The sequence below is a fragment of the Centroberyx affinis genome, unplaced genomic scaffold (assembly GCF_046629955.1).
Source record: "Centroberyx affinis isolate AG114_WGS23_722 - 3 ecotype Tasmania unplaced genomic scaffold, CSIRO-AGI_Caff_v1 ptg008937l_1, whole genome shotgun sequence".
Taxonomy (NCBI): domain Eukaryota; kingdom Metazoa; phylum Chordata; class Actinopteri; order Beryciformes; family Berycidae; genus Centroberyx; species Centroberyx affinis.
Window position 1 is genome coordinate 1,750 of NW_027284378.1, and position 25,887 is coordinate 27,636.

Genomic DNA, 25,887 nt, shown 5'->3' on the forward strand with positions numbered 1-25,887 from the left:
CCACCCAGTTTGGGAACTTTAGCTCTTCAGGTTTCTGAGCTACAGCTTCTTTATGCAAAATTATGCAAAATCCCATGTAAGCGAATGGGGCAAAAAAGTTAATCACGAATATCTCAAAAACTACACAGTGAATCTGTGAAAAGTTCCAGCACAGTATCAGTGAGCAGGTTGAGACGTCTGTTGTGTCTGTGCTGGAACACCAGCTGCTGTTTATTAAATCACTTTCTGTCCTTTTATTCATTTTTTCAGCTGAATGTTTTCGGAGGCCGAACATTCGGTGCATCTCCGATAAAAATAGTTCTGTTTAATCCCAACCAATCAGCTGAGCCGCTCACTTCCCGCTCTGTCTCACGTGATGTTACTGTGTGTGTGTGTGTGTGTGTGTGTGTGTGTGCGCATGTCTCTGTGTGTGTGTGTCTCTGTGTGTGTGTGTGTGTGTGTGTGTGTGTGTGTGTGTGTGTGTGTGTGTGTGTGTGTGTGTGTGTGTGTCAGTTTGCGGACGCAGAGTGTGCTAAGAAGGCCCTGGAGCAGCTGAACGGGTTCGAGCTGGCGGGACGGCCCATGAAGGTGGGTCATGTGACGGAGCGGACGGACGCCTCCACCGCCTCGTCCTTCCTGGACAGCGACGAGCTCGAGAGAACCGGCATCGACCTGGGGACCACCGGGAGGCTGCAGCTCATGGCCCGGCTGGCCGAGGGTGAGGAGGGGGAGGAGGGGAGGGAGGAGGGAGGAGGGAGGAGAGAGGAGAGGAGGGAGGAGAGGAGGGAGGGAGGGAGGGAGGGAGGAGGGAGGGGGACCACCGGGAGGCTGCAGCTCATGGCCCGGCTGGCCGAGGGTGAGGAGGGACCCTAACCCTAACCCGAGGGGTAAAGTTCTGCTCTCAGCACAGAAACCCTCTGAAACGAGCTGCTGTGGAACACTGATGTTCCTCCCAGGATCAGTTGAGGACAGTACAACAGTAGAACAGTAGAACAGTAGAACAGGGTTCTCTGTAGGCAGAACCTGCAGAACCTGCAGCAGGTGGAACAGCTGCAGGCAGGTCGCCCTCTGCTGGTTCAAAGTCCATGTAACGGTTTGGGCTTTTATTCTGAAGGATCCCATACGGTTTGGGCTTTTATTCTGAAGGATCCCAGACCGGTTTTGATTCTCATACTGGCCCGAGCCGCGTTCTACTGGTTCTACTGGTTCTGTGCTTCTGTCTGATGGAACACACTGGGTTCCACCTGCTGCTGGACACATCTGACCAGTGAATATGACTGATCTGTGTGTGTGTGTGTGTGTGTGTGTGTGTGTGTGTGTGTGTGTGTGTGTGTGTGTGTGTGTGTGTGTGTGTGTGTGTGTGTGTGTGTCTCTGTGTGTGTGTGTGTGTGTGTGTGTGTGTGTGTGTGTGTGTGAGACAGGTACCGGCCTGCAGATCCCCCCCGCTGCCCAGCAGGCTCTGCAGATGAGTGGAGCGATCGCTATTGGAGCCATGGCTGCTGTGTCAGGTACACACACACACACAGAGACACACACACACACACACACACACACACACACACAGAGACACACACACACACAGAGACACACACAGAGACAGAGACACACAGAGACACACACACACACACACAGAGACACACACACACACACACACACACACACACACACAGAGACACACACAGAGACAGAGACACACAGAGACACACACACACACACACAGAGACACACACACACACACACAGAGACACACACACACAGAGACACACACACACACACACACAGTAACAGTGTAACACTCTGTATCTGTCTGTTTGATGTGGTTCCACTACACTGACTGACGTGTTGATGTGTTTTTCTCTGTGTGTGTGTGTGTGTGTGTGTCTCTGTGTGTGTGTGTGTGTGTGTGTCTCTGTGTGTGTGTGTGTGTGTCTCTGTGTGTGTGTGTGTGTGTGTGTGTGTGTGTGTGTTGCAGCTGCCATGAACCCTGCCATGAACCCGGCTCTCAACATGAACATGAACTCTGCTGCCATGAATCTTCCCTCCCAGCCTCTGGCCACACACTGCTTCCAGCTGTCCAACATGTTCAACCCCAACAGGTACTGTCTGTCTGTCTGTCTGTCTCTCTGTCTGTCTCTCTGTCTGTCTCTCTGTCTGTCTCTCTGTCTGTCTCTCTGTCTGTCTCTCTGTCTGTCTGTCTGTCTGTCTGTCTGTCTGTCTGTCTGTCTCTCTCTCTCTCTCTCTAGTGTCCATCCCTGTCTCTGGGGGTATGAACACTAGATCTGACTGATCCTAAAAACAGATAGTGAAGTGTGTGTGTGTGTGTGTGTGTCTCTCTCTGTGTGTGTGTGTGTGTGTGTGTGTGTGTGTGTGTGTGTGTGTGTGTGTAGTGAGGAGGCTCCAGGCTGGGACGTTGACATCCAGCATGATGTCATAGAGGAGTGTAACAAACATGGAGGAGTCGTGCACATCTACGTCGACAAGAACTCCACCGAGGTACACACACACACACACACACACACACACACACACACACACACACAGACACAGACACAGACACACACACACACACACACACACACACACCTTACATGTCACCACAGCCACATTCCCAGTGTTCCCAGTTCTCTGTCTGGTTGTTCTGGTTTATTTCCAGTGACCAGTGAAGCTGTTTCAGCTGTCTGTCTCCGTTTCCAGGGTAACGTCTACGTCAAATGTCCCACAATTCCTGCTGCCATGGCCGCCGTCAACGCCTTACACGGAAGATACTTTGCTGGTAAGACATCCCATAATGCAACATGGAACCAGGAAACTACAAATCCCAGCCAAACCCCCGTAGGGATCTGGTCCTTTAGCACGCTGCAGCGTTAGCATGCTAACCCTGACCTTATGACATAAAGAGAGCAGTGGGTCTCGACTGCAGGTTCTAACGGTTCTAACGGTTCTGCAGGTTCTAACGGTTGTAACGGTTCTGCAGGTTCTAACGGTTCTAACGGTTCTAACGGTTCTGCAGGTTCTAACGGTTCTAACGGTTCTGCAGGTTCTAACGGTTCTAACGGTTCTGCAGGTTCTAACGGTTCTAACGGTTCTTGTGTTTAACAGGTAAGATGATCACGGCGGCGTACGTTCCTCTGCCCACCTATCACAACCTCTTCCCAGACTCCGTCACCGCCACTCAGCTCCTGGTCCCGCCCCCTCGCCGGTGATCCCACCTGCCGGTCGACCCTGCCCTCTGATTGGACACTGGACCTTTGAGCCCGCCCCCTTTTTGTTTTTTCTCCTGTTGAGTTGGACAGAAGGAAGGAAGGAAGGAAGGAAGCAGTTTTCACCTCCTGTTGACAAGATGAAGTCGGGCAGCAGCTGAGAGCGGCCCTCCATTCTTCTTTTGTTTTTGTTATTGGAGTCAGGAAACGCAGCTTTTTATTTCACACACACACACACACACACACACACACACACACACACACACACACACACACACACACACACACACACACACACACACACACACACACACACACACACACACACACACACACACCCCCGCAGGAGGACTCCTGACCAGCCGGTGCTGTTCGGTCCCAGCAGCACCACCAGAACCATTTCCTGTTTTTTGTAAACTTTGTCAGTTCTACTTCCTGTTGTGTTTGTGCTCGTTAGCATCGCTGGGCGTGGCTCGTCCCTGAGGAGGGCGGGGCCTCTGTAGCCACGCCCAGTCAGAATGTTGTCCAATGATTAAGCTCCATGAGCTCCTGTGGAAGCCGGTTGACAGATGAAGATTCTAGCGCTGATTGGTTCATTTGTGCTCATCGTTAGAGAAGCCATTTGGTATTTAACGATCTGTTTTCTAATCAAGATTTGATTTTGTAAAATCCTTGATTAAATTTTATTTTAAAGTCATCCAGAGGTGTTGATGTTTCTTCTTCATGTGTCAGGAGCAGGAAGTGGAGAAACGACGGAACTGAACACTAAACGGGTTTCTGACCCTCTGATCCCAACCCTGACAAAGAAAACATGACTTTTATGTGTAGCCACTACTGAGCAAAGCGAGGAGTTACTAAAGAGTTACTAAAGTGTGTGCAGGAGTTACTAAAGAGTTACTAAAGTGTGTGCAGGAGTTACTAAAGAGTTACTAAAGTGTGTGCAGGAGTTACTAAAGAGTTACTAAAGCGTGTGCAGGAGTTACTAAAGAGTTACTAAAGCGTGTGCAGGAGTTACTAAAGAGTTACTAAAGCGTGTGTAGGAGTTACTAAAGAGTTACTAAAGTGTGTGTAGGAGTTACTAAAGAGTTACTAAAGAGTTACTAAAGCGTGTGTAGGAGTTACTAAAGAGTTACTAAAGCTTGTGTAGGAGTTACTAAAGAGTTACTAAAGAGTTCCTAAAGCGTGTGCAGGAGTTACTAAAGAGTTACTAAAGCTTGTGTAGGAGTTACTAAAGAGTTACTAAAGAGTTCCTAAAGCGTGTGCAGGAGTTACTAAAGAGTTACTAAAGAGTTACTAAAGAGTTACTAAAGCGTGTGCAGGAGTTACTAAAGAGTTACTAAAGAGTTCCTAAAGCATGTGCAGGAGTTACTAAAGAGTTACTAAAGAGTTCCTAAAGCATGTGCAGGAGTTACTAAAGAGTTCTCAAAGAGTTCCTAAAGAGTTCCTAAAGCGTGTGCAGGAGTTACTAAAGAGTTCTCAAAGAGTTCCTAAAGCTTGTGCAGGAGTTCCTAAAGAGTTCCTAAAGCGTGTGCGTTACTAAAGAGTTCCCAAAGAGTTCCTAAAGCATGTGCAGGAGTTACTAAAGAGTTACTAGAGCGTGTGCAGGAGTTCCCAAAGAGTTCCCAAAGAGTTCCTAAAGAGTTCCTAAAGCGTGTGCAGGAGTTACTAAAGAGTTCCCAAAGAGTTCCTAAAGCGTGTGCATGAGTTACTAAAGAGTTCCCAAAGAGTTCCTAAAGCGTGTGCATGAGTTTACTAAAGAGTTTCCCAAAGAGTTTCCTAAAGAGTTCCTAAAGAGTTCCTAAAGCGTGTGCAGGAGTTACTAAAGAGTTCCCAAAGAGTTCCTAAAGCGTGTGCAGGAGTTACTAAAGAGTTCCCAAAGAGTTTCCCAAAGAGTTCCTAAAGAGTTCCTAAAGCGTGTGCAGGAGTTACTAAAGAGTTCCCAAAGAGTTCCTAAAGCGTGTGCAGGAGTTACTAAAGAGTTCCCAAAGAGTTCCTAAAGCGTGTGCATGAGTTACTAAAGAGTTCCCAAAGAGTTCCTAAAGAGTTCCTAAAGCGTGTGCATGAGTTACTAAAGAGTTCCTAAAGCGTGTGCATGAGTTTACTAAAGAGTTCCTAAAGTGTGTGCATGAGTTACTAAAGAGTTCCTAAAGAGTTCCTAAAGCTTGTGCAGGAGTTACTAAAGAGTTCCCAAAGAGTTCCTAAAGCTTGTGCAGGAGTTACTAAAGAGTTCCCAAAGAGTTTCCTAAAGAGTTCCTAAAGCGTGTGCATGAGTTACTAAAGAGTTCCTAAAGCGTGTGCATGAGTTACTAAAGAGTTCCTAAAGTGTGTGCATGAGTTACTAAAGAGTTCCTAAAGAGTTCCTAAAGCTTGTGCAGGAGTTACTAAAGAGTTCCCAAAGAGTTCCTAAAGCGTGTGCAGGAGTTCCTAAAGAGTTCCTAAAGTGTGTGCAGGAGTTACTAAAGAGTTCTTAAAGCGTGTGCAGGCGTTACTAAAGAGTTCCCAAAGAGTTCCTAAAGAGTTCCTAAAGCGTGTGCAGGAGTTACTAAAGAGTTCCCAAAGAGTTCCTAAAGAGTTCCTAAAGCTTGTGCAGGAGTTACTAAAGAGTTCCCAAAGAGTTCCTAAAGAGTTCCTAAAGCTTGTGCAGGAGTTACTAAAGAGTTCCCAAAGAGTTCCTAAAGAGTTCCTAAAGCTTGTGCAGGAGTTCCTAAAGAGTTCCTAAAGCTTGTGCAGGAGTTCCTAAAGAGTTCTTAAAGCGTGTGCAGGAGTTACTAAAGAGTTCTTAAAGCGTGTGCAGGAGTTACTAAAGAGTTCCCAAAGAGTTCCTAAAGAGTTCCTAAAGCGTGTGCAGGAGTTACTAAAGAGTTCCCAAAGAGTTCCTAAAGAGTTCCTAAAGCTTGTGCAGGAGTTACTAAAGAGTTCCCAAAGAGTTCCTAAAGAGTTCCTAAAGCGTGTGCAGGAGTTACTACGTCTGCAGGTTACAGTCTGTTGCGCCTGGCCGCTCTGATCCGACCAGTTTCACTCTACTGATCACACCAGTATGAAGAAATGAAGCCCATGTTTTGTTCTGTACTGCTTTAATGGTCAGCAGCAATGGTCAATTTACCGGTTAGATCAATTTACACAGGGACACTGTTGACCTCAACCGAGGAGGTAATCGGGCGGTGGAAGGAGCGCTTTGAGGAACTCCTGAACCCGACTAACCCACCCTCTATGATAGAGGCAGAGCTGGAGGCTGGTGGGGGATCAACATCCATTTCCCTGGAGGAAGTCACTGAGGTAGTCAAACAACTCCACAGTGGCAAAGCCCCGGGGATTGATGAGATCCGTCCAGAAATGCTGAAGGCTTTGGGTGTTGAGGGGCTGTCATGGATGACACGCCTTTTCAACATTGCCTGGAAGTCTGGACAGTGCCTAAGGAGTGGCAGACAGGGGTGGTGGTTCCCCTGTTTAAAAAGGGGGACCAGAGGATGTGTGCTAACTACAGGGGTATCACTTCACTCAGCCTCCCTGGGAAAGTCTACTCCAAAGTGCTGGAGAGGAGGGTTCGGCCGATAGTCGAACCTCGGACTGAAGAGGAACAATGCGGATTCCGTCCTGCTCGGGGAACAACGGACCAGCTCTTTACTCTCGCAAGAATCCTGGAGGGGGCTTGGGAGTATGACCATGTGCTACATGTGCTTTGTGGATTTGGAGAAGGCCTATGACCGGGTCCCCCGAAAGATATTGTGGTAGTATGAGGTGCGGGGGTCACTATTGAGGGCCATCCAATCTCTGTTAGGGTTGGGCATCGAGAACCGGTTCCAAATTAGAACCGGTTCCAAAATTCCGATTCCAAAGGAATCATTAAGACATTTTAATTTCGATTCTTCTTATCGGTTCCTAAACATATTTCACTCGCGCTAGTTTCAGTTTCCGTGGTGGCGGCATGCACCTTTGGTTTGTAGTCCGCTAAAGCATAGATGCAATGTTGAAATATCGGCCATACCGGAGTCGGAGTGAGAACTGTGACTCTTACAAAGACTTTGAAAAATACCCAGGTCTTTATTGTTTTTTTTTATGTGCGCACAAGTTAGAAGTTTCTGAATATGACTTGTGTAAAGTCATATTTAAAAAAAAAAAAGTTTTTTCTGTGAAATAAGCATGTTTTGACCCTGCCCCTCAAAGAATTGTAATCGAGAATCGTTAAGAACCGGAATCGATAAGCAGAATCGGAATTGGAATCAGAATCGTTAAAATCCAAACGATACCCATCCCTAATCTCTGTACGCCCAAAGCGAGAGCTGTGTCCGGCTTCTCGGTAGTAAGTCGGACTTGTTTCCAGTGGGGGAAGGCCTCCGCCAGGGCTGCACTTTGTCACCTATCCTGTTTGTGATATTCATGGACAGGATTTCGGTTGAAGGTTGAAGCGGTTGAAGATGGATGGATAGATAGATCAGTTTACCGGTTAGATCAATTTACCGGTTATAGGTTAGTATACTTGTTAGATCAGTTTACCGGTTAGATCAGTTTACCGGTTAGATCAGTTTACCGGTTAGGTCAGTTTACCGGTTAGGTCAGTATACTGGTTAGATCAGTTTACCGGTTAGGTCAGTATACTGGTTAGATCAGTATACTGGTTAGGTCAGTTTACCGGTTAGGTCAGTATACTGGTTAGATCAGTTTACCGGTTAGATCAGTTTACTGACTGTTCTTTGTAAGCTCCTACTTCCTGTTTGGAGGCTTTTGGTGGGAAATGAGAACAAAATGGAGTCTCACAAAAGTTTTGGTGTCTGTGGTTTAATTTCAAAATGAAGCAGCTCAACAGAATGAAGAGTGTGATTTTTAGATTAAATACAAAAATGCATTACATCAAAAAGATGTAAAATAACATGGAACGGAAAGTAACCATAGTTGTAATTTATTTACACCGAAGGCCAAACAATACAATATAACAATAAAATACATTATTTTTTTACAAGCTGTGACTTCCAGGCTCTCAGCATCACACTTTCCTATTAATATCCATCTTTATGTTTCCCAGTCATATTAATTTATATTTAATTTATCCCATTATAATGTCTCGCAGTCTTATTAACCTCTGTTGAGTTGTTCATTTGCGCTCAACTTGTAATTTAGATTTTTCTGACAGAACTTGAAGGCAGCGTTGGTGTGTGTACACTCCGCCATGTTTACATGCACACACACTTCCTGTCTTGTTCCTCTGGTTTGGTTCAATGTTTGCACCGTTTTGCTCTGGTGCAAAACGGTTACTCCCACCGGTGTGAAACATTTTGCAGCAGTTTTTGAGGTACGTTTGACCCCATTCAGGGTGATTCTGCATTTTCATTGGCTACGTACAAACGCCTGTCACCCAGAATCCTGTCTCAGCCAATAACAACCCGTAATAAACGCTTTGCAACAGGAGGTTCAACGCACTACTGTTTCCTTTTAAACTTACTCTTTGCTACGTTTTGGGGCAATTGAACGTGCCCCTGGAAACACACTGCATTATGGGAAGATTTACTGTTTCTATCACTATTACTATTGGATCATTAGTTGATTGATTTTATTGATCCTGTGGGGAAATCAAGTAGTTGCAGCAAAAAGTAGTAACAGGATATAGCAAAGGAAACTAGAATATAAACATAAATATTAAGTGTATTAAACACAACAAACAATTCCACAACATTTCCACAATATATTAAATGGAGATGTATGAAAATAATCAGTTCCATGTGATGTGAAACTACTGAACTGTGGAACCTGGATTGATTAAAAAAAACTGTCCTGAGGTCTGTAGTTCTGTTTCTCATCAGACTGACCGACTGACCAGCCGGTTAGTTCAGCAGGTATTTAAAGGTGTTTAAGCAGCCGGTTAGCTCCCGCAGTGCGTCCTGTGCTCGTTAAACGTCCGGCTCGTTAAGGTGGATGACGGTGATGGTGATGTCATCGCGGTAGCTTCTGGCCAGGTGGGCCGGCAGGCTGAGCATCTTGGCCAGGCGTTTCGGCTCCACCCCTCCGTACCCATCATCCCCCAGGGCGTGGCGCAGAAGGTGGGTGGCGGCATTCTGGTCTTCCAGAGCCGACAGCGCCCTCCCCTTCCTGTCCAGCAGGAGGCGCTGCAGGCCGCCCAGCGTCATGCCGGCGCCGGGGATTATGGGTCTCTGCTGCTGAAGACCTGAGAAGTTTTACAGTTTACTTAGTTCTGAATAACAGCAAAGGTGATGATTACACATTAATCCTTAACTTTCTTTAAAGACCCGATAGGCAACTTTTTAACTTATCATGATGAAGTAAATGTTGGTTGCACAGTGTAATGTCTATAGAATAATGACACCATCGGCGTTTAGATTGGTTCCTATAAGCCTCGCTTTCACTATGCAGCTCTGTCTGCCACCGGGTTCGATCTCCTGGGAGAATGAAGGCTCGACTTACAGCACAAAGGAAGTGCGTCATCCATTGCGCAACCAAAAGAGGAATAGGATAGGTAGCTATCAGTAGCGGTAGCGTTAGCCATGTTGCTAACGCTACCGCTAGCAGCCAGAAAATGAACCAGGAGCTACAAGGAAGCCAGGACCAGCCAAACATCTATGTTTGTTTCTGGAACAAAAGAAACAAAGATCTTACTATGTTTGTTTCTGGCTGCTAGCGTTAGCAACGTTAGCCATGTTGCTAACGCTAACGCTAGAAGCCAGAAACAAACAAATGATCTATTGTCCGTTTGATAATCTAAACAAAGAACAGGTTTTCTTGCAGTGGCCTTTCTAAAATGAGCAGTGGTGAAAGTTACTATATTGTGTTTTGATCAAAGAGTTGATAAGCAGACAGATCAAACTGAGCAATTTTACGTTGATTAGACGTTTAAAACAGGTCTAAATGGCCCATAGCCGTCTAGGCTAAATTAAGTTTAAATGGGGTTGAAAAGTGAAAGTTTATTAGATGTCTATACATAGACAATATTATCCTGGACTATATGAGAGCTACGCATAGACGCAATGTTGAAATTACTTCTTGTGCTCAGATAATTATCTTGTAGGCTAGTCTACAGGACTTCTCTGGTGCATATTTTTGGTATTTACAGATGTTTATTCATTGTAATAATGTATTTACTGCTTGGTCTAAAATAGGTCTATACATAGCCGTAATGGTCCTGGGCTATATGAGAGCTAAAGCATAGACGCAATGTTGAAATCACGTCTTTTGCTCAGTGGGATGGTTTGTTCTGTTGCACAGAGCTAGGCTCTAACAGAAAGCAATCTGGTTGTCTTTGCAACAGCGGCGCAAACAACAATACCACTTGGAAACACTAGGGGGGGACAACGGGGGAAAGTTGAAAAGTTGTCTGTACCCACTTTAAGAAAGAAATAGAGACACTTAACCAACAGATACAGTATCAGTAGTAGTAGTAGTAGTAGTAGCAGTGGCAGTAGTAGTAATAGTAGTAGTAGCAGTAATAGTAGTAGCAGTGGCAGTAGTAGTAATATCTGATTACTACTGATCTGATTTTGACTCGGAACTGTTCCACGGCAAATCTGACTGTCACTCCCCTACATCTGTCAGACCACTTCTTTGTTCAATTCATGGTTTCCTTGCCGGAACATCCTCACGTTCCGCCGCAAATGGTCTCCTTCAGACGGAACCTCCGGTCCCTCACACCGGCTCGGCTCTCCGATGAGGTCACGGCTACCATGCCCCCTCATAATGAGTTCTCCTCACTCCATGTCAATGAGGCTACAGACACACTCTGCTCCTCACTAGCTGTCTCTCTAGACAATCTCTGCCCACTCTCATCTAAACCTGCTCGTAAAACCCCCACTAGCCCATGGCTCACCGGTGTCATCAGAGAGCAACGGGCTCAGAGCAGCGGAGAGAAAATGGCACAAATCCAGTGATCCCACCGACCTCACTGACTATCAAACTCTCTTGTCGGCATTCTCCTCCCATCTAAAAAATGCCAAGACCACTTACTATCAGGACAAAATCAGCAGCGCCAAGGACGCTCGCAAATTATTTTCAGCTTTTAATTCACTCCTCAAACCTCCACCACCTCCACCCTCAAGTTTGCTCACGGCTGACCTCTTTGCATCCTTCTTTACTGATAAGGTTTCTACCATCAGTAATCAGTTCTCTGAGCCTGACCAACTCAGTCTGCTGCCACCAGCTAACAGGACCTCACTCCTGTCCTTTTCCCATCTCACTGAAGAGCAAGTCTCCAAACTACTACTTGACTCTCGTCCCACTACCTGTCCGTTGGACCCCATACCCTCCAACCTCCTGCAGGCCATCTCTCCCACACTTATCCCTGCAGTCACGCACATCATCAACTCCTCACTCTCAGCGGGTGTGTTCCCCACTGCTTTTAAGCAAGCCCGGGTTACCCCGCTGCTAAAGAAACCTACACTCAACCCATCTCAGGTTGATAATTACAGGCCGGTTTCACTACTCACCTTCCTTTCCAAAACACTTGAGCCGGCGGTCTTTAATCAAGTCTCTGAATTCCTTTCTGAGAACTGCCTGTATGATCCCAAGCAGTCTGGCTTCAAACGCGGACACTCTACCGAGACTGCGCTCTTGTCTGTAGTAGAAACACTGCGATCAGCTAGAGCTGCCGGTCAGTCCTCTGTCCTACTGCTACTTGACCTATCGGCCGCCTTTGACACGGTGAACCACCAAATCCTCCTCTCCACACTCGCTGAGCTCGGCTTCTCAGGATCTACCCTCTGCTGGTTTGAGTCCTACCTCTCAGGGAGATCCTTCAGAGTGTCTTGGAGAGGGGAAGTGTCTAAATCCCACTACTTGTCCACAGGGGAACCTCAAGGGTCAGTGCTTGGACCCCTTCTCTTTTCATTATACACCACCTCATTGGGTGCAGTGATCCGCTCACATGGCTTCTCTTATCATTCATATGCTGACGATACCCAGCTCCTCCTGTCGTTCCCGCCAGACGACCCCACAGTCTCGGCGCGGATATCGGCATGCCTCGCCGACATCTCGGCTTGGATGAAGGAACGCCACCTTCAGCTTAACTTGTCAAAGACTGAGCTCCTTGTCATCCCAGCCAGTCCCTCTGTACAACAACAGATCAGTATCCAGCTCGAATCAACTGAGCTCATACCCACAAAGTCTGCCAGAAACTTGGGTGTCATGATTGATGACCAGCTAACCTTCAAGGAGCATGTGACTTCTGTTACTCGGTCATGCCGATTTGCTCTATACAATATCAGGAAGATCAGACCCTACCTGTCTGAGCATGCAGCACAACTCCTGGTACAGGCTCTTGTAATATCACGCCTTGACTACTGCAACTCCTTACTGGCAGGGCTCCCGGCCTGTACTTTCAAACCTCTGCAGATGATCCAGAACGCGGCGGCGTGTCTGGTCTTCAACCAGCCCAAAAGAGCACATGTCACTCCGCTATTCATATCCCTCCACTGGCTCCCAGTTGCTGCCCGCATCGAGGTCAAGTCCTTGATGCTCGCCTACAAAACAATAACCAAAATGGCTCCGACCGACCTGAACTCCCTCATTCAGGTCTACGCTCCCTCCCGCTCACTACGCTCTGCCATGGAGCGGCGCCTGGTGCTGCCGCCACAGCAAGGCCCTAAGTCTCTAGCCAGACTCTTCTTCTGTGGTTCCCCGGTGGTGGAACGAGTTGCCAAACTCCATTCGATCCGCAGAATCCCTCTCTATCCTTAAGAAAAGGCTAAAGACCCAGCTCTTTAGCGAATACCTCCTTTCATAAAAAAAAAAAACAAAATTTGATGCACTCTATGCATTACCTCATAGCACTACCTTGTAGCACTCCCTCGTAGCACCTATGTCCTGTTGGACCAGAACTTAGCTTGTTGCACTGTCTCGTAGCACCTTTGTCCTGTTGGACCAGAACTTAGCTCTATAGCACTTACTCTCGTTGTTCTCTCCTATCTAGAAACTTGCTTGTGTTGTATGCAAATCTCATGTGTAAGTCGCTTTGGATAAAAGCGTCTGCCAAATGTGAAATTGTTATTGTTATATAGTAATAGTAGTAGTAGCAGTAATAGTAGTAGTAGTGGCAGTAGTAGTACATCCCACCTGACACCAATACATTGGCTGCACTCAGCATGCTTTATGGCAATATAAGCCGGCGGGAATCTTCTCACCCGGAAGAGTAGAGGAGATTTTAATCGAGCAAATTTAAAAACTGTTTTACCTAAATACCATCAGAACGTCGATTGTCCCACGAGAGGAGACAACACACTGGACCACATTTACACAAACATCCGGGACGAGCAATCCCCCAACCGCACTTTGGCCAATCAAATCACGTGACTCTGTTTCTTGTACCAGGTTACAGGCAGAAAAAGAGCCACCTGTAGTGAAAACAGTGAAATGATGGTCAGAGGAGACAATAACAACATTGCTAGGCTGCTTTGACTGCACCGACTGGAACATATTCAAAGACTCTTCCACTACGGACGCCATCAATATCCAACATTGATGATTATGCATCAGCAGTCACTGGCTACATCCAGAAATGTGTTAATGATGTAATTCCCTCCATAACAATCTGGATTTACCCCAACCAGAAACCACGGATTAATGCCGACACACGAGCCAAGCTAAAGGTCGTACAGCTGCATTCGACTCCGGTGACATGGAGTCATACAAAGCGGCCAGATATGAGCTTCTGAAATCCATCAAGGATGCAAAACAACAATACAGACAAAACCTTGAAGCCCACTACCATGACGACGTATGACGTATGTGGCGAGGATCACAAACCATCACAGACTACAAGGGTGAAACCAGCAGCACTCTGCCCTGCACAGCCTCTCTACTGGATGAGCTGAACACATTCTACGCTCGCTTTGACACCAACACCTCAGAGCGTCCAGCAGGGTCCCACCGGACCGGGTGACCGCTCGCAAAACCACAGGTCCAGACCGGCGTCCCGGGTCGCGGCCTCACTGCGTGCGCAGACCGGCTGGCGGGTGTGTTCAGACCGGTCTCTGTCCCAGGCTGTAATCCCAACAAAAGAGAGAAGTGAATATCCTCGTCTTCTCTTACCTGTCAGTTGTTCTCCCACCAGCTGCACTACAGTCTGTCGGTGCATCAGCTCCCACAGTCCGTCAGTAGCCAACACCAGGAACTTGTCTTTGTGTCTGATGCGGTGGCGGCTGACCTCGGGCCGGGCGCTGAGGTACGGCGGGGTGAGGTAGTGCTGCGGCGGCGTCCGGGCCGCCTCGCCGGCCGGCGACAGGACATCCGGCCGCGTTTCGTAGACGCGCCTCAGCGTCTCCGCGCTCCATTTGAACCGGACGTCGCCGAACGCCCTGAACGGCAGCAGCAGACCCAGCAGGCGGTCGTGGCGAACCGCCGTGCGCCGCTCCGCCGCCGGGTGTTCTCCCAGAATCCTCTGCAGCTCATCGGGGTTCTGAGCGTTGTGGTCGTTGCTGAGGCTGAGCGCCGACCAGCGGCCGTCCGGCTCCTGGACGCCCAGGACGGCCCGGCTGTCGCCCAGGTTGGCCACGTGCAGGACGCCACCGGAGACGCGCGCCACGCAGGCCGTGCAGCCGGAGAGCGCCACCCGCAGGGGCGAAGACAGAGACCACGCCTCCCCAGGAAGAGACCCCCGTCTGGGGAGCAGAGAGAGGATTCACCTGGTGACTGGAGCTATAAGCAACCAGAGAAATGATGAAACATAAAGACTGCTGGACATGAGAGAAGTGACAGTTTGATCCATGAGGGAATATTTACAGCCTGACTGGACTGCTGTAGATCTGATCTGAAGCCTCCTTCATGGGACTGAATTGGTTTTAAGAAACACAACAAATAGCCTCATTGAGGACATGAAGGTTTTCTAATTGAATCCTCAAAGTGTGAGCTACCAGACTCTCCTCTCTGTGGATTTGGTCATTAGGCTTTACATCAATGGCCCAATCGGTATGAACAGTCGTAAACATGTAAAAAGCTTCAACCAACTGCTTCCTTTAGTTGGAATCATAATATTCTTTCTGCCCGTCTTAGAGGAAGTGATGTCAGAGAGTTTCCAGGAAAATCTAAAACAACTATTCCACAGGCGATAAAACTTTCTGGCTGTAAACTGAACGGTTGAATCGCTCATAACAGCAGTGGTGGAAACACACTGACATTTTAAACATGGGCAATAAAGTTTTGATACAGAATCTTCTGAGACTGCAGCTAGAATCACAGGAACACTAACATTTTGCAGGTGGAAACAGTTTTATTCTGATTCCCATCACATCACTTCAGCCAGGAGGAATTCATTAGAAGCATCAGATATTCTCTTTGGATCGCAGACATGTAAGACTGTGAAGAAGGAGTGTCCGGATGAGGACCTGGGAGAGGACATGGAGAGGTGGACCTGGGCCTCCAGAGAGAGGTCGTTGTCAAGGCGACTGAAGGCGTTGACCAGCGCTGAACTCACCCTCCTGCCGTCCTACAACCAATCAGAGAGGGAATGGATAATGATGTCATCACATTCAGAAAACACGTTTGAAAGCTCATGGTGCGTTCACGTCAGATCGGAGGACACAGAGGCGCAGGATGAACTTGTTGGAACGCCACATCCAAAATCATTTTTGGGGATATTTGGATTTTTAATAATTCAGATTTTTCTCTTGGACTGCTGACATCGGAGGATTCACTGCCATGTTTCCCGCCTGCGGTGACACACTTCAGCCATTCATAACTCCAAGTGGGAGATACCAGAGCTTTAAAATCCCACCTGTCCTGAAATCCCCACCAGGAGGCCACATGGACTTTGTTGAAGACGTGAACGCAGCATTAAAGCAGCAGTAGATCTGGAGGTGCTGAGCTCCAGGTACTGTACAGAGACACATACTGGGTGCACACACACACACACACACACACACACACACACACACACACACCCTCCTCCCTCCTGATTGGTTACCTCCTCCTCCTCCTCCTCCAGGTCCAGCCTCTCCTGCCAGTAGGTGCGGAGGCTGTGGAAGGAGATCTGCCCGCCGTCGGGGCAGCTGTGATCTTGTGGGTGTTTGTGCCACTCCAGCAGTGGCGGGACGGCCCGTTCCTCCTCCACTGCCTGTTCGAGCTCCGCCAGTGTCCTCGGCGACAGCGTTGCCACGGCGATGTAGTAGAAGAGCCTCTGGCTGACGGCCTGGGCGCAGGCCGGCCCCGCGTGGCCGTCGAACACGCCGAACAGCAGGCCGCCGCCCGGCAGGCAGGTGGCGCTGCTGCGCCGGTCCTCGCTGGGGTGGTTGGAAGGCAACAGGTTGCTATGGAAACCCAGGACGCCATGGGAGGCGGGGCCTCTAGGGTGGGTGTGGCTGTACTCATTGGCCTGGAAACAGAACATAGACAGATAGATTAACCGATAGATTGATTGATTGGTTGTTGCATCGATCGACTCCTTGATCGATCTTTGTGGTCCTCACCTTTAAGATGAGGTTGATCTGAGCCGGGCTCATCTGTCCCGCCTCCTGCCCCGTCCTGTACTTCCTGCTCCCACTGCCTGCTGGGTAATGACGTTTGGGCAGCTCGAGTGGAGGACGAGGGCCGGAGAGCGAGGGGAACAGCCGGGGATCAAACCTGCGAGCCGCCCGTCCCAACATGGCAGCTCACCTGGAGAACCGGCAGGAGAACCAACAGGAGGTTTCTGACTGTGCTGTATGTTGTTCTGAGGTTCTTCACCTGTCTGATCTCCTGTTAAACCAGTGTGACACAACAGACTAACTCCAGTCTATAGTTAGAGTGCAGACTAGTCCAGTTCCAGAGTGGGGTCCAGGGACTTCCAGGGATCCTTGAGGGGTTTCCAGGGATCCTTGAGGGGTTTCCGGGGGTCCCAACAAAACGAGGAATAGTTGAAGGTATTACAATGAAGGTATTGATCAGGATGGCTGCTCTGATCAGAGGTTTCACTCTGAACTGTCAGTCAGTGGAGAGACGGAGGAAAGATCTGGTCAGAAAAACACTCATCCATTACTGTCTTTACTATTATCATTAGAGTAAAATTAAAATCTTTCCATTTCTTTTACATAACTAGATGTCACTCCAACGTTATGCACAATATATGCCTGTTCCACATGTCGGATTTTCACCAAAAGTAAATAATTTCTTCTTTCTTGTTTCACATTCACTGAAATGTGATGTGAGATCTGCCTGTTCACATTCTACACACTTTGAATCGTTTCATCTGATCACCTCAACACCACCTGACCAATCAGCTCAATATCTGTTCAGTTTCCATCAGAGCTGCTCTTCTGCCTCTGGACCGGTCTGGTTCTGTCTAAACAGGAGATGAGCTCTCCAGTGCCTCCATGTTGTTTGATTGGACCAATAATGGAGGGTTTGCCTCTTCTTCTGTCTGCTGATTGGCCACAAAGTTTCATGGTGTTATGTGAATCCGTTTGCAAGTTCTATGCATTTTTGTGAGAAGCCACGCCCACCGCCACGCCCCTTTGACCAATCAGTGTGAAAAGTTCTTCTCGGCCCAATGACCAACCTTTCCATAGTTTCCTGTAAATCCGTTAATAACTTGTGGAGAAATCCTGCTAACAGATAAGCGTGAAAACAAAACCCGTCCAAGTCTGTTGGAGGGAAAAAATACAAACTTTAACATCAAGAAATAAACTCTGAATACAGACTTTACAGTTTGTCTGTCTCCATGATGGAGGAACAGTGTGAACTGTGTGTTAGTGAATAAAGTGTAAATGTGTGTGAAGCAGCTGTCAGCAGAGAGCAGCTGAGTCAGCTTGTTGTGGTGTGGCTGTAGATCCATTCAGTAACGTTCTCAGTAAAAGTGAATAGTGTGATAAGGTGGATTTGTTTCCAAATGTAGGTTACTGTGACACAGTAAACTGTCTTGTCTTTAGCCCTAGTCTCTACTCCAAAACATGAAGAGTCGGAGCTTGAGAAGAGTCAGCTCAGTTAACCTGAACAAACTGTTAGCTAGCTAACTAGCCGGCAAACACACTGATGTTAATGTGAACACGCTAACGCTAGCTGCTACTAGCTACGTTAGCTAGTGTGCTAATCAGATGTGTTAACAACAAGACAGTGATGTTAGCTGACCAGATGCTATGGTTAGCTAGCTAACAAGCTGACATTATCTAAACACTAAATCAATCAGATGGATCAGTGATGAAATGATCAGTTCAGTCAGAAACAGACAGAAATGAACTGAACTAAACCAAACACTCTGAGCTAAACTGGATTAAACCTGTTCTTCTGATTCACTGATTCTGTCAGTTTCCATCAGGAAAGTCAGAGCAGGTGAATTTTTTTTAATTTAGCTAGCAAGCATGAAGCTTTTTGTGTCATGTCAGTAACATTAGCCAACGTTAGCTACACCTGTTAGCCACCATGCTCACTGAATGCCACCCAGCCTCATTTATATCACACTAACCTTACAGGTCACATGGCAGCTAGCTAACAGAAGGCTGAAGCACAGCTGCTTCCTCAGCTTCAGTCTGACAGATCAGTTATGATCCTGGAACTTGTGACAAACACACGTCTTATTTGAGCTGTCAGTCTTTTCCTGGTCCAGCACGCATCAGACCAGCAGCACTTTCATCTGTTCAGTCCTCTCTTTGGTTTTTACCTGTTCTGACTTTCCTGATGGAAACTGAAAGAATCCCAATCCATTTGAAAACCGGTTTACACCCCGACGCACAACAGTGTTTAGTCATTTTGCTCCAGAATAGATTTACAGCAGTTTCAGATGTGTGGCTGTTCACTCTCAGCATTACTACAACTACACATCCTGTCTAACTGCAGTCTAGATGGTTCAGACTCAGATCTGGATCAGGATTCAGCACAGACACCTGAGCTGCGACTCACCTGTCCTGCTGCCTGGACAGCTTGTTAGTCAGCAGGTAGTTACTGGTTAACTCTTCCTCTTCCTCCTCATGTCGACGTCTCACTTTCTGACAAGTCACAGCGCTGCAGCTGCTCTGTTGTGTTGCAGGTTGTTCAGTTTATGTCTCTAGCTGCCTGCCTGTCTGTCTGCCTGTCTGCCTGTCTGTCTGTCTGCCTGCCTGCCTGCCTGACTGTCTGTCTGTCTGTCTGCCTGCCTGCCTGTCTGTCTGCCTGCCTGTCTGTCTGCCTGCCTGACTGTCTGTCTGTCTGCCTGCCTGCCTGCCTGACTGTCTGTCTGTCTGTCTGCCTGTCTGCCTGTCTGTCTGCCTGCCTGACTGTCTGTCTGTCTGTCTGCCTGTCTGTCTGTCTGTCTGTCTGCCTGCCTGTCTGCCTGTCTGTTGGCCCACAATAAAATCAGACCTTTGACAGTCTCTCTGTCTCTCTCTGGAAATCAGTGATCTATAAAGTGTGCTGGCCCGGCCTGTTCACCTGCACAGAAACTTTATTACAGTTTAATTTTACTGATGAACTGTCTGTCGGTTACTTTGAGATTCACAAACTGAACTGTGTTTTTGTGGATAGACGTGACGTCACTAAACTGATATAACTGAATAAACGCCAGTTAGATCCACTTACTCAACCTGACCCGAGTCTGAACTCACATTCCACTTCCTGACAAAGTAAACTTCCTCCTTGTAACCAATCAGAGGACAGAGGGCAGACCTTGACCCCGCCCCGCAGTGGAGCAAAACACTGCAGATTAACCAATGAGAATACAGATCGTGCAGAGGAAGTTCCCGCCCCTCTTTCCGTTTCTTGTGCAACCGGGAGCAACACCGAGCTGCGTCAAGCTCGCGACCGTCAGACAGGACAAGACCGGAAATCTGATGTTTTGCCTTCAAAATAAAGGTAACTAGCAGACCGGTGGCAATCATACAGTATGTGATGCATATATGGCATCTTGCATAGGCCTATAATTATATATGTCACTATGTGCCGTGGAAATGACAACAATTATATTTTCATTTAGTACAGATTCCTCCTTAAATATAGTATATTCTTTATTTTTATTTTGGTAATTTGTTTTACTCAAAACATTGCATCATATGTTCATCAGTGTTTAAAAAACATTTCATGTTCAACATAAATTATTTTATCTATTTATTTTTATAGCTGCAACATACAGTATGTCCTGAATTTATTTTTCTTTTGAAATAAAACTTTTATTTTGAAAGTTGAGCTCGGAAGTTGACCTTGCCGTTGTGTCTAGCTTGACCCTGATGTAACTGACAGGCGGTTATAAGAGCGGCCGCGTCTTCTGCTTTTGAAACAGGAGCAACTCGGACTAAGATTCCCAAAGTCATCTTCTAACGTGTTTCTCCGTGACTGAACCAGCCGTCTCCAGCAGAGGAACCGGCTTGTTCAACTGGTTCCACTGGTTCCACTGGTTCCAGTTGTCCGTTGCTGTCGGAGGTCAGCGGCTCGCCAGCTAAAGCAACCCGCCGTGCAGATGCTTTCCCCGGGCAGGACCGTCTCCTCCCGGCTGCTGAGGCCGCTCACAGCGCTCCCTCTGCGGCCAGGCTCTGCCCAGAGAGCCGCCAGCTCCCTGGAGAAAGGTAACACACCGCGGGAAGCGTTAGCTTGTTTCATTAGCCTCCAGTCAGTTAGCATCCTGCTAATCTCCCAGTGACGCAGTTCGCTTTGGACAGACAGACAGACAGACAGACAGACAGACAGGCAGACAGACAGAGAGGCAGACAGACAGACAGGCAGAGAGACAGACAGACAGACAGACAGAGAGACAGACAGACAGACAGACAGATAGACAGGCAGACAGACAGGCAGACAGCATCATCTGGAAGCAGTCAGCTCTCCAACTGTCAGCTGCTGAATGAGTCTGGATGAAACACAGCGGTGTGAATGTAATCCAGTTCACCAGAATCCAGATCAAACTGGTCTCATCTAGAAACACAGTTATGAAACAACAGAAACATAATAAAACCACATGAGTTAAAACACAGCAGGTAAAGCTCAACATGGAGCTCCATCAGACAGGAGCCAGTTTCATCAGCTCACTTCATGTGTGTTATTACTGTTATTCCTGTGTTATTACTGTGTTATTACTGTGTTATTCCTGTGTTATTCCTGTTGTTCCTGTGTTATTACTGTGTTATTACTGTGTTATTGCTGTGTTATTGCTGTGTTATTACTGTGTTATTCCTGTGTTATTACTGTGTTATTACTGTGTTATTACTGTGTTATTCCTGTGTTATTCCTGTGTTATTGCTGTCATTGCTGTGTATTAACATGCTGTGTTGTCCCTGCAGAGCTGGTGAAGAGCCAGGACCTGGAGATAGACGAGCTCCGGCCGCTCTACATGGACTTCCAGGCCACCACACCCATGGTAACCGTTACCAAACACGTTGTCATGGTGACAGGCTGAGCCAGCTGATGCTGCAGACAGGATGTTAGCATGTTCACCTCCGGCTTTAATTTAAGTAGCTGGATAGAGAAACTGGGCGGAGCTATGAGTGGGGCTGTGGGCGGAGCTATGAGTGGGGCTGTGGGCGGAGCTATGAGTGGGGCTGTGGGCGGGGCCTGGCACTGTGCTCACTTGTGTATTGTTGTAGGAATAACAAGGAAGTTATTCAGTTAGCTAGCTAGCAAAACAAAACTTTTTACCAAGTTGATGTTTAAAGGATGTGCAACAGCTGTTACTACACTGTGTGTGTGTGTGTGTGTGTGTGTGTGTGTGTGTGTGTGTGTGTGTGTGTGTGTGTGTGAGCAGGACCCCAGGGTGCTGGACGCCATGCTGCCCTACCAGGTGAACTACTATGGGAACCCTCACTCCAGAACACACGCCTACGGCTGGGAGAGTGAGAGCGCCATGGAGCGAGCCAGGAAGGTAGAGAGACACTCAGTCTGCAGAGAGAGAGAGAGAGAGAGAGAGAGACTCAGTCTGGAGAGAGAGAGAGAGAGACAGAGAGAGAGAGACTCAGTCTGCAGAGAGAGAGAGAGAGTGTTTTCTTTTTTTATTAACATAATCTTAATCTCTCAATATGTTGAAACCCCACATATTTGATATTTTTCTCTTTGAATGTTATTGTGTCCTGCATATAAAATGTGTGTAACCCTTGTTACCAACAAACATTAATTCCTTCACATAGTTTACTGATCCTCAGTCTGTGATGGAGGCTCTGGGTTCAGGAGCTGAACACACACACACACACACACACACACACACACACACCTAGACTGATATTCATCTTGATGCTTTGGCAATGGTGTCTGTGAACTTTCATGCCAATAAAGCGAATTGAATTAGAGAGAGAGAGAGAGAGAGAGACTGTTACTTGGTAAGTTTTCAGAAAGGTTTTCTGTGTTTTATGGTTTTTCAGTGCAGGTTTGACTGTGTGTGTCTCTGTGTGTGTGTGTCTCTCTGTGTGTGTGTGTGTGTGTGTGTGTGTGTGTGTGTGTGTGTGTGTGTGTGTGTGTGTGTGTGTGTCTCTGTGTGTGTGTGAGCAGCAGGTAGCAGACCTGATAGCAGCAGATCCCAGAGAGATCATCTTCACCAGCGGAGCCACCGAGTCCAACAACATGGCTATCAAGGTGACATCTTCCTCCTCCTCTTCCTCCTCCTCCCCCTCCCCCTCCCCCTCTTCCTCCCCCTCCCCCTCCTCCTCTTCCTCCTCCTCTTCCCCCTCCTCCTCTTCCCCCTCCTCCTCTTCCCCCTCCTCCCCCTCCCCCTCCCCCTCCCCCTCCCCCTCCTCCTCCTCCTCTTCCTCTTCCTCTTCCCCCTCCTCCTCTTCCTCCTCCTCTTCCCCCTCCTCCTCCTCCTCCTCCTCCCCCTCCTCTCTGCTGACTCCTTTGTGGTGTTGTTTGTTTTATTTCCCATGATGCCGTGCGGCCCCTCAGGGCGTGGCCAGGTTCTACCAGCTGAAGAAGCGTCATGTGATCACCACCCAGACGGAACATAAGTGTGTTCTGGACTCCTGCCGCGTTCTGGAGGCCGAAGGCTTCAGAGTCACATATCTACCAGTGAAGCAGAACGGACTGCTGGACCTGCAGGTGCACACACACACACACACACACACACACACACACACACACACACACACACACACACACACACACACACACACAGAGAGACACACACACACACACACACACACACACACACACACACACAGAGAGACACACACACAGAGAGACACACACACACACACACACACACAGAGAGACACACACACACACACACACACACACATACTGAGACACACACACACACACACACACATACTGAGACACACACACAGACACACACACACACACACACACTGAGAGACACACACACACACACACACACACACACAGAGACACACACACACACACACACATACTGAGACACACACACAGACACACACACACACACACACTGAGACACACACACAGACACACACACACACACACACACACACAGACACACACACACACAGACACCCACACACGCATGCTTCAATGTACAGCAAGCTAAACCCAGTTGAACTGAAATGTAACATAACTCTGTGTGTGTGTGTGTGTGTGTACGTGTGTGTGTACGTGTGTGTGTGCGTGTGTGTGTATGTTTGTGTGTGTGTGTGTGTGTGTGTGTAGCTCCTGGAGGACAGTATCGGTCCTGAAACCTCTCTGGTGTCGGTGATGACCGTCAACAACGAGATAGGAGTGAAGCAGCCCATCAAGGAGATCGGTAACCATGGCAACACGACACAGCAGCACATTAGCAACCGTCTCCAGGACCCACAGTCTAACCCCCCCCCCCCCTCCCCCCCCCCCAGGTCAGCTGTGCCGCTCTAAAGGAGTGTTCCTCCACACCGACGCTGCTCAGGCTGTGGGGAAGATTCCCATCAACGTCTCCGACTGGAGGGTCGACCTCATGTCCATCAGCGGCCACAAGATCTACGGCCCCAAAGGTTTACTGACTGTTTACTGACTGTTAACTGACTGTTTACTGTTTACTGACTGTTTACTGACTGTTAACTGACTGTTTACTGTTTACTGACTGTTAACTGACTGTTTAATGTTTACTGACTGTTTACTGACTGTTTACAGTTTACCGACTGTTAACTGACTGTTTAATGTTTACTGACTGTTTACTGTTTACTGACTGTTCACTTTTTACTGACTGTTTACTGACTGTTTACTGTTTACTGACTGTTTACTGTTAACTGACTGTTTACTGTTTACTGTTTACCGACTGTTAACTGACTGTTTAATGTTTACTGACTGTTTACTGACTGTTTACTGTTTACTGACTGTTTACTGACTGTTTACTGACTGTTTACTGTTTACTGACTGTTTACTTACTGTTTACTGACTGTTTACTGTTTACTGACTGTTTACTTACTGTTTACTGACTGTTTACTTACTGTTTACTGACTGTTTACTGACTGTTTACTGTTTACTGACTGTTTACTTACTGTTTACTGACTGTTTACTGACTGTTCACTGACTGTTTACTGTTCACTGACTGTTTACTGACTGTTTACTGACTGTTTACTGTTTACTGACTGTTTACTTACTGTTTACTGACTGTTTACTGACTGTTCACTGACTGTTTACTGTTTACTGACTGTTTACTGACTGTTTACAGTTTACCGACTGTTAACTGACTGTTTAATGTTTACTGACTGTTTACTGTTTACTGACTGTTCACTTTTTACTGACTGTTTACTGACTGTTTACTGTTTACTGACTGTTTACTGTTAACTGACTGTTTACTGTTTACTGTTTACCGACTGTTAACTGACTGTTTACTGTTTACTGACTGTTTACTGACTGTTAACAATTTACTGACTGTTTACTTACTGTTTACTGACTGTTTACTGTTTACTGACTGTTTACTTACTGTTTACTGACTGTTTACTGTTTACTGACTGTTTACTTACTGTTTACTTACTGTTTACTGTTTACTGACTGTTTACTGACTGTTTACTGACTGTTTACTGACTGTTCACTGACTGTTTACTGACTGTTTACTGTTTACCGACTGTTTACTGACTGTTTACTGTTCACTGACTGTTCACTGACTGTTTACTGACTGTTCACTGTTTACTGACTGTTTACTGACTGTTTACTGTTCACTGACTGTTCACTTTTTACTGACTGTTTACTGACTGTTCACTGACTGTTCACTGTTTACTGACTGTTTACTGACTGTTCACTGTTTACTGACTGTTTACTGACTGTTCACTGTTTACTGACTGTTCACTGTTTACTGACTGTTTACTGTTCACTGACTGTTCACTGTTTACTGTTCACTGACTGTTCACTGTTTACTGACTGTTCACTGTTTACTGACTGTTCAATGTTTACTGACTGTTTACTGTTCACTGACTGTTCACTGTTTACTGACTGTTCACTGCTTACTGACTGTTCACTGTTTACTGACTGTTCACTGTTTACTGACTGTTCACTGCTTACTGACTGTTCACTGTTTACTGACTGTTTACTGTTCACTTACTGTTCACTGACCTGTTCACTTTTTACTGACTGTTCACTGACTGTTTACTGTTCACTGACTGTTTACTGACTGGTTGCTGACTGGTCAGATCTGTCTGTCCAGTTGAAGCTTCAGATCCTTTGAACTGGATCATGTGACCTGGAAGCTGCAGACAGACAGGTGGCTTTAAAAGTCTGTGTATCAGTAATGTGTGTGTGTGTGTGTGTGTGTTGGTTCTCTGTGTGTGTGTGTGTTGGTTCTCTGTGTGTGTGTGTGTGTGTTGGTTCTCTGTGTGTGTGTGTGTTGGTTCTCTGTGTGTGTGTGTGTGTGTGTGTGTTGGTTCTCTCTCTGTGTGTGTGTGTGTGTGTGTGTTGGTTCTCTGTGTGTGTG

The 25,887-nt window shown here is 47.2% G+C and overlaps 3 protein-coding genes across 3 annotated transcripts; 2 read left to right on the forward strand and 1 right to left on the reverse strand.

Annotated features, from left to right (window-relative positions):
- The first annotated feature begins 498 nt into the window (after positions 1–498).
- LOC139640299 (RNA-binding protein 39-like) lies at positions 499–3,876 on the forward strand. The gene is made up of 6 exons (XM_071514484.1): positions 499–697; positions 1,401–1,487; positions 1,952–2,075; positions 2,367–2,472; positions 2,674–2,752; positions 3,079–3,876. The coding sequence occupies exons 1-6, from the start codon at positions 562–564 to the stop codon at positions 3,180–3,182; spliced, it is 636 nt and encodes a 211-aa protein (XP_071370585.1). The 5' UTR covers positions 499–561; the 3' UTR covers positions 3,183–3,876.
- Positions 3,877–8,949: 5,073 nt separating this feature from the next.
- Positions 8,950–16,753, reverse strand: LOC139640298 (pyruvate dehydrogenase [acetyl-transferring]-phosphatase 1, mitochondrial-like). The gene is made up of 5 exons (XM_071514483.1): positions 16,577–16,753; positions 16,075–16,482; positions 15,497–15,597; positions 14,205–14,773; positions 8,950–9,336 (listed from the first exon to the last, which is right to left on the reverse strand). Exons 1-5 carry the CDS (start codon positions 16,751–16,753, stop codon positions 9,062–9,064), a joined length of 1,530 nt encoding a protein of 509 aa, XP_071370584.1. The 3' UTR covers positions 8,950–9,061.
- Positions 16,754–20,270: 3,517 nt separating this feature from the next.
- Positions 20,271–23,992, forward strand: nfs1 (NFS1 cysteine desulfurase). The gene is made up of 7 exons (XM_071514485.1): positions 20,271–20,614; positions 21,326–21,402; positions 21,787–21,903; positions 22,524–22,607; positions 22,914–23,066; positions 23,652–23,745; positions 23,834–23,992. Exons 1-7 carry the CDS (start codon positions 20,509–20,511, stop codon positions 23,986–23,988), a joined length of 786 nt encoding a protein of 261 aa, XP_071370586.1. The 5' UTR covers positions 20,271–20,508; the 3' UTR covers positions 23,989–23,992.
- Positions 23,993–25,887: the final 1,895 nt, after the last annotated feature.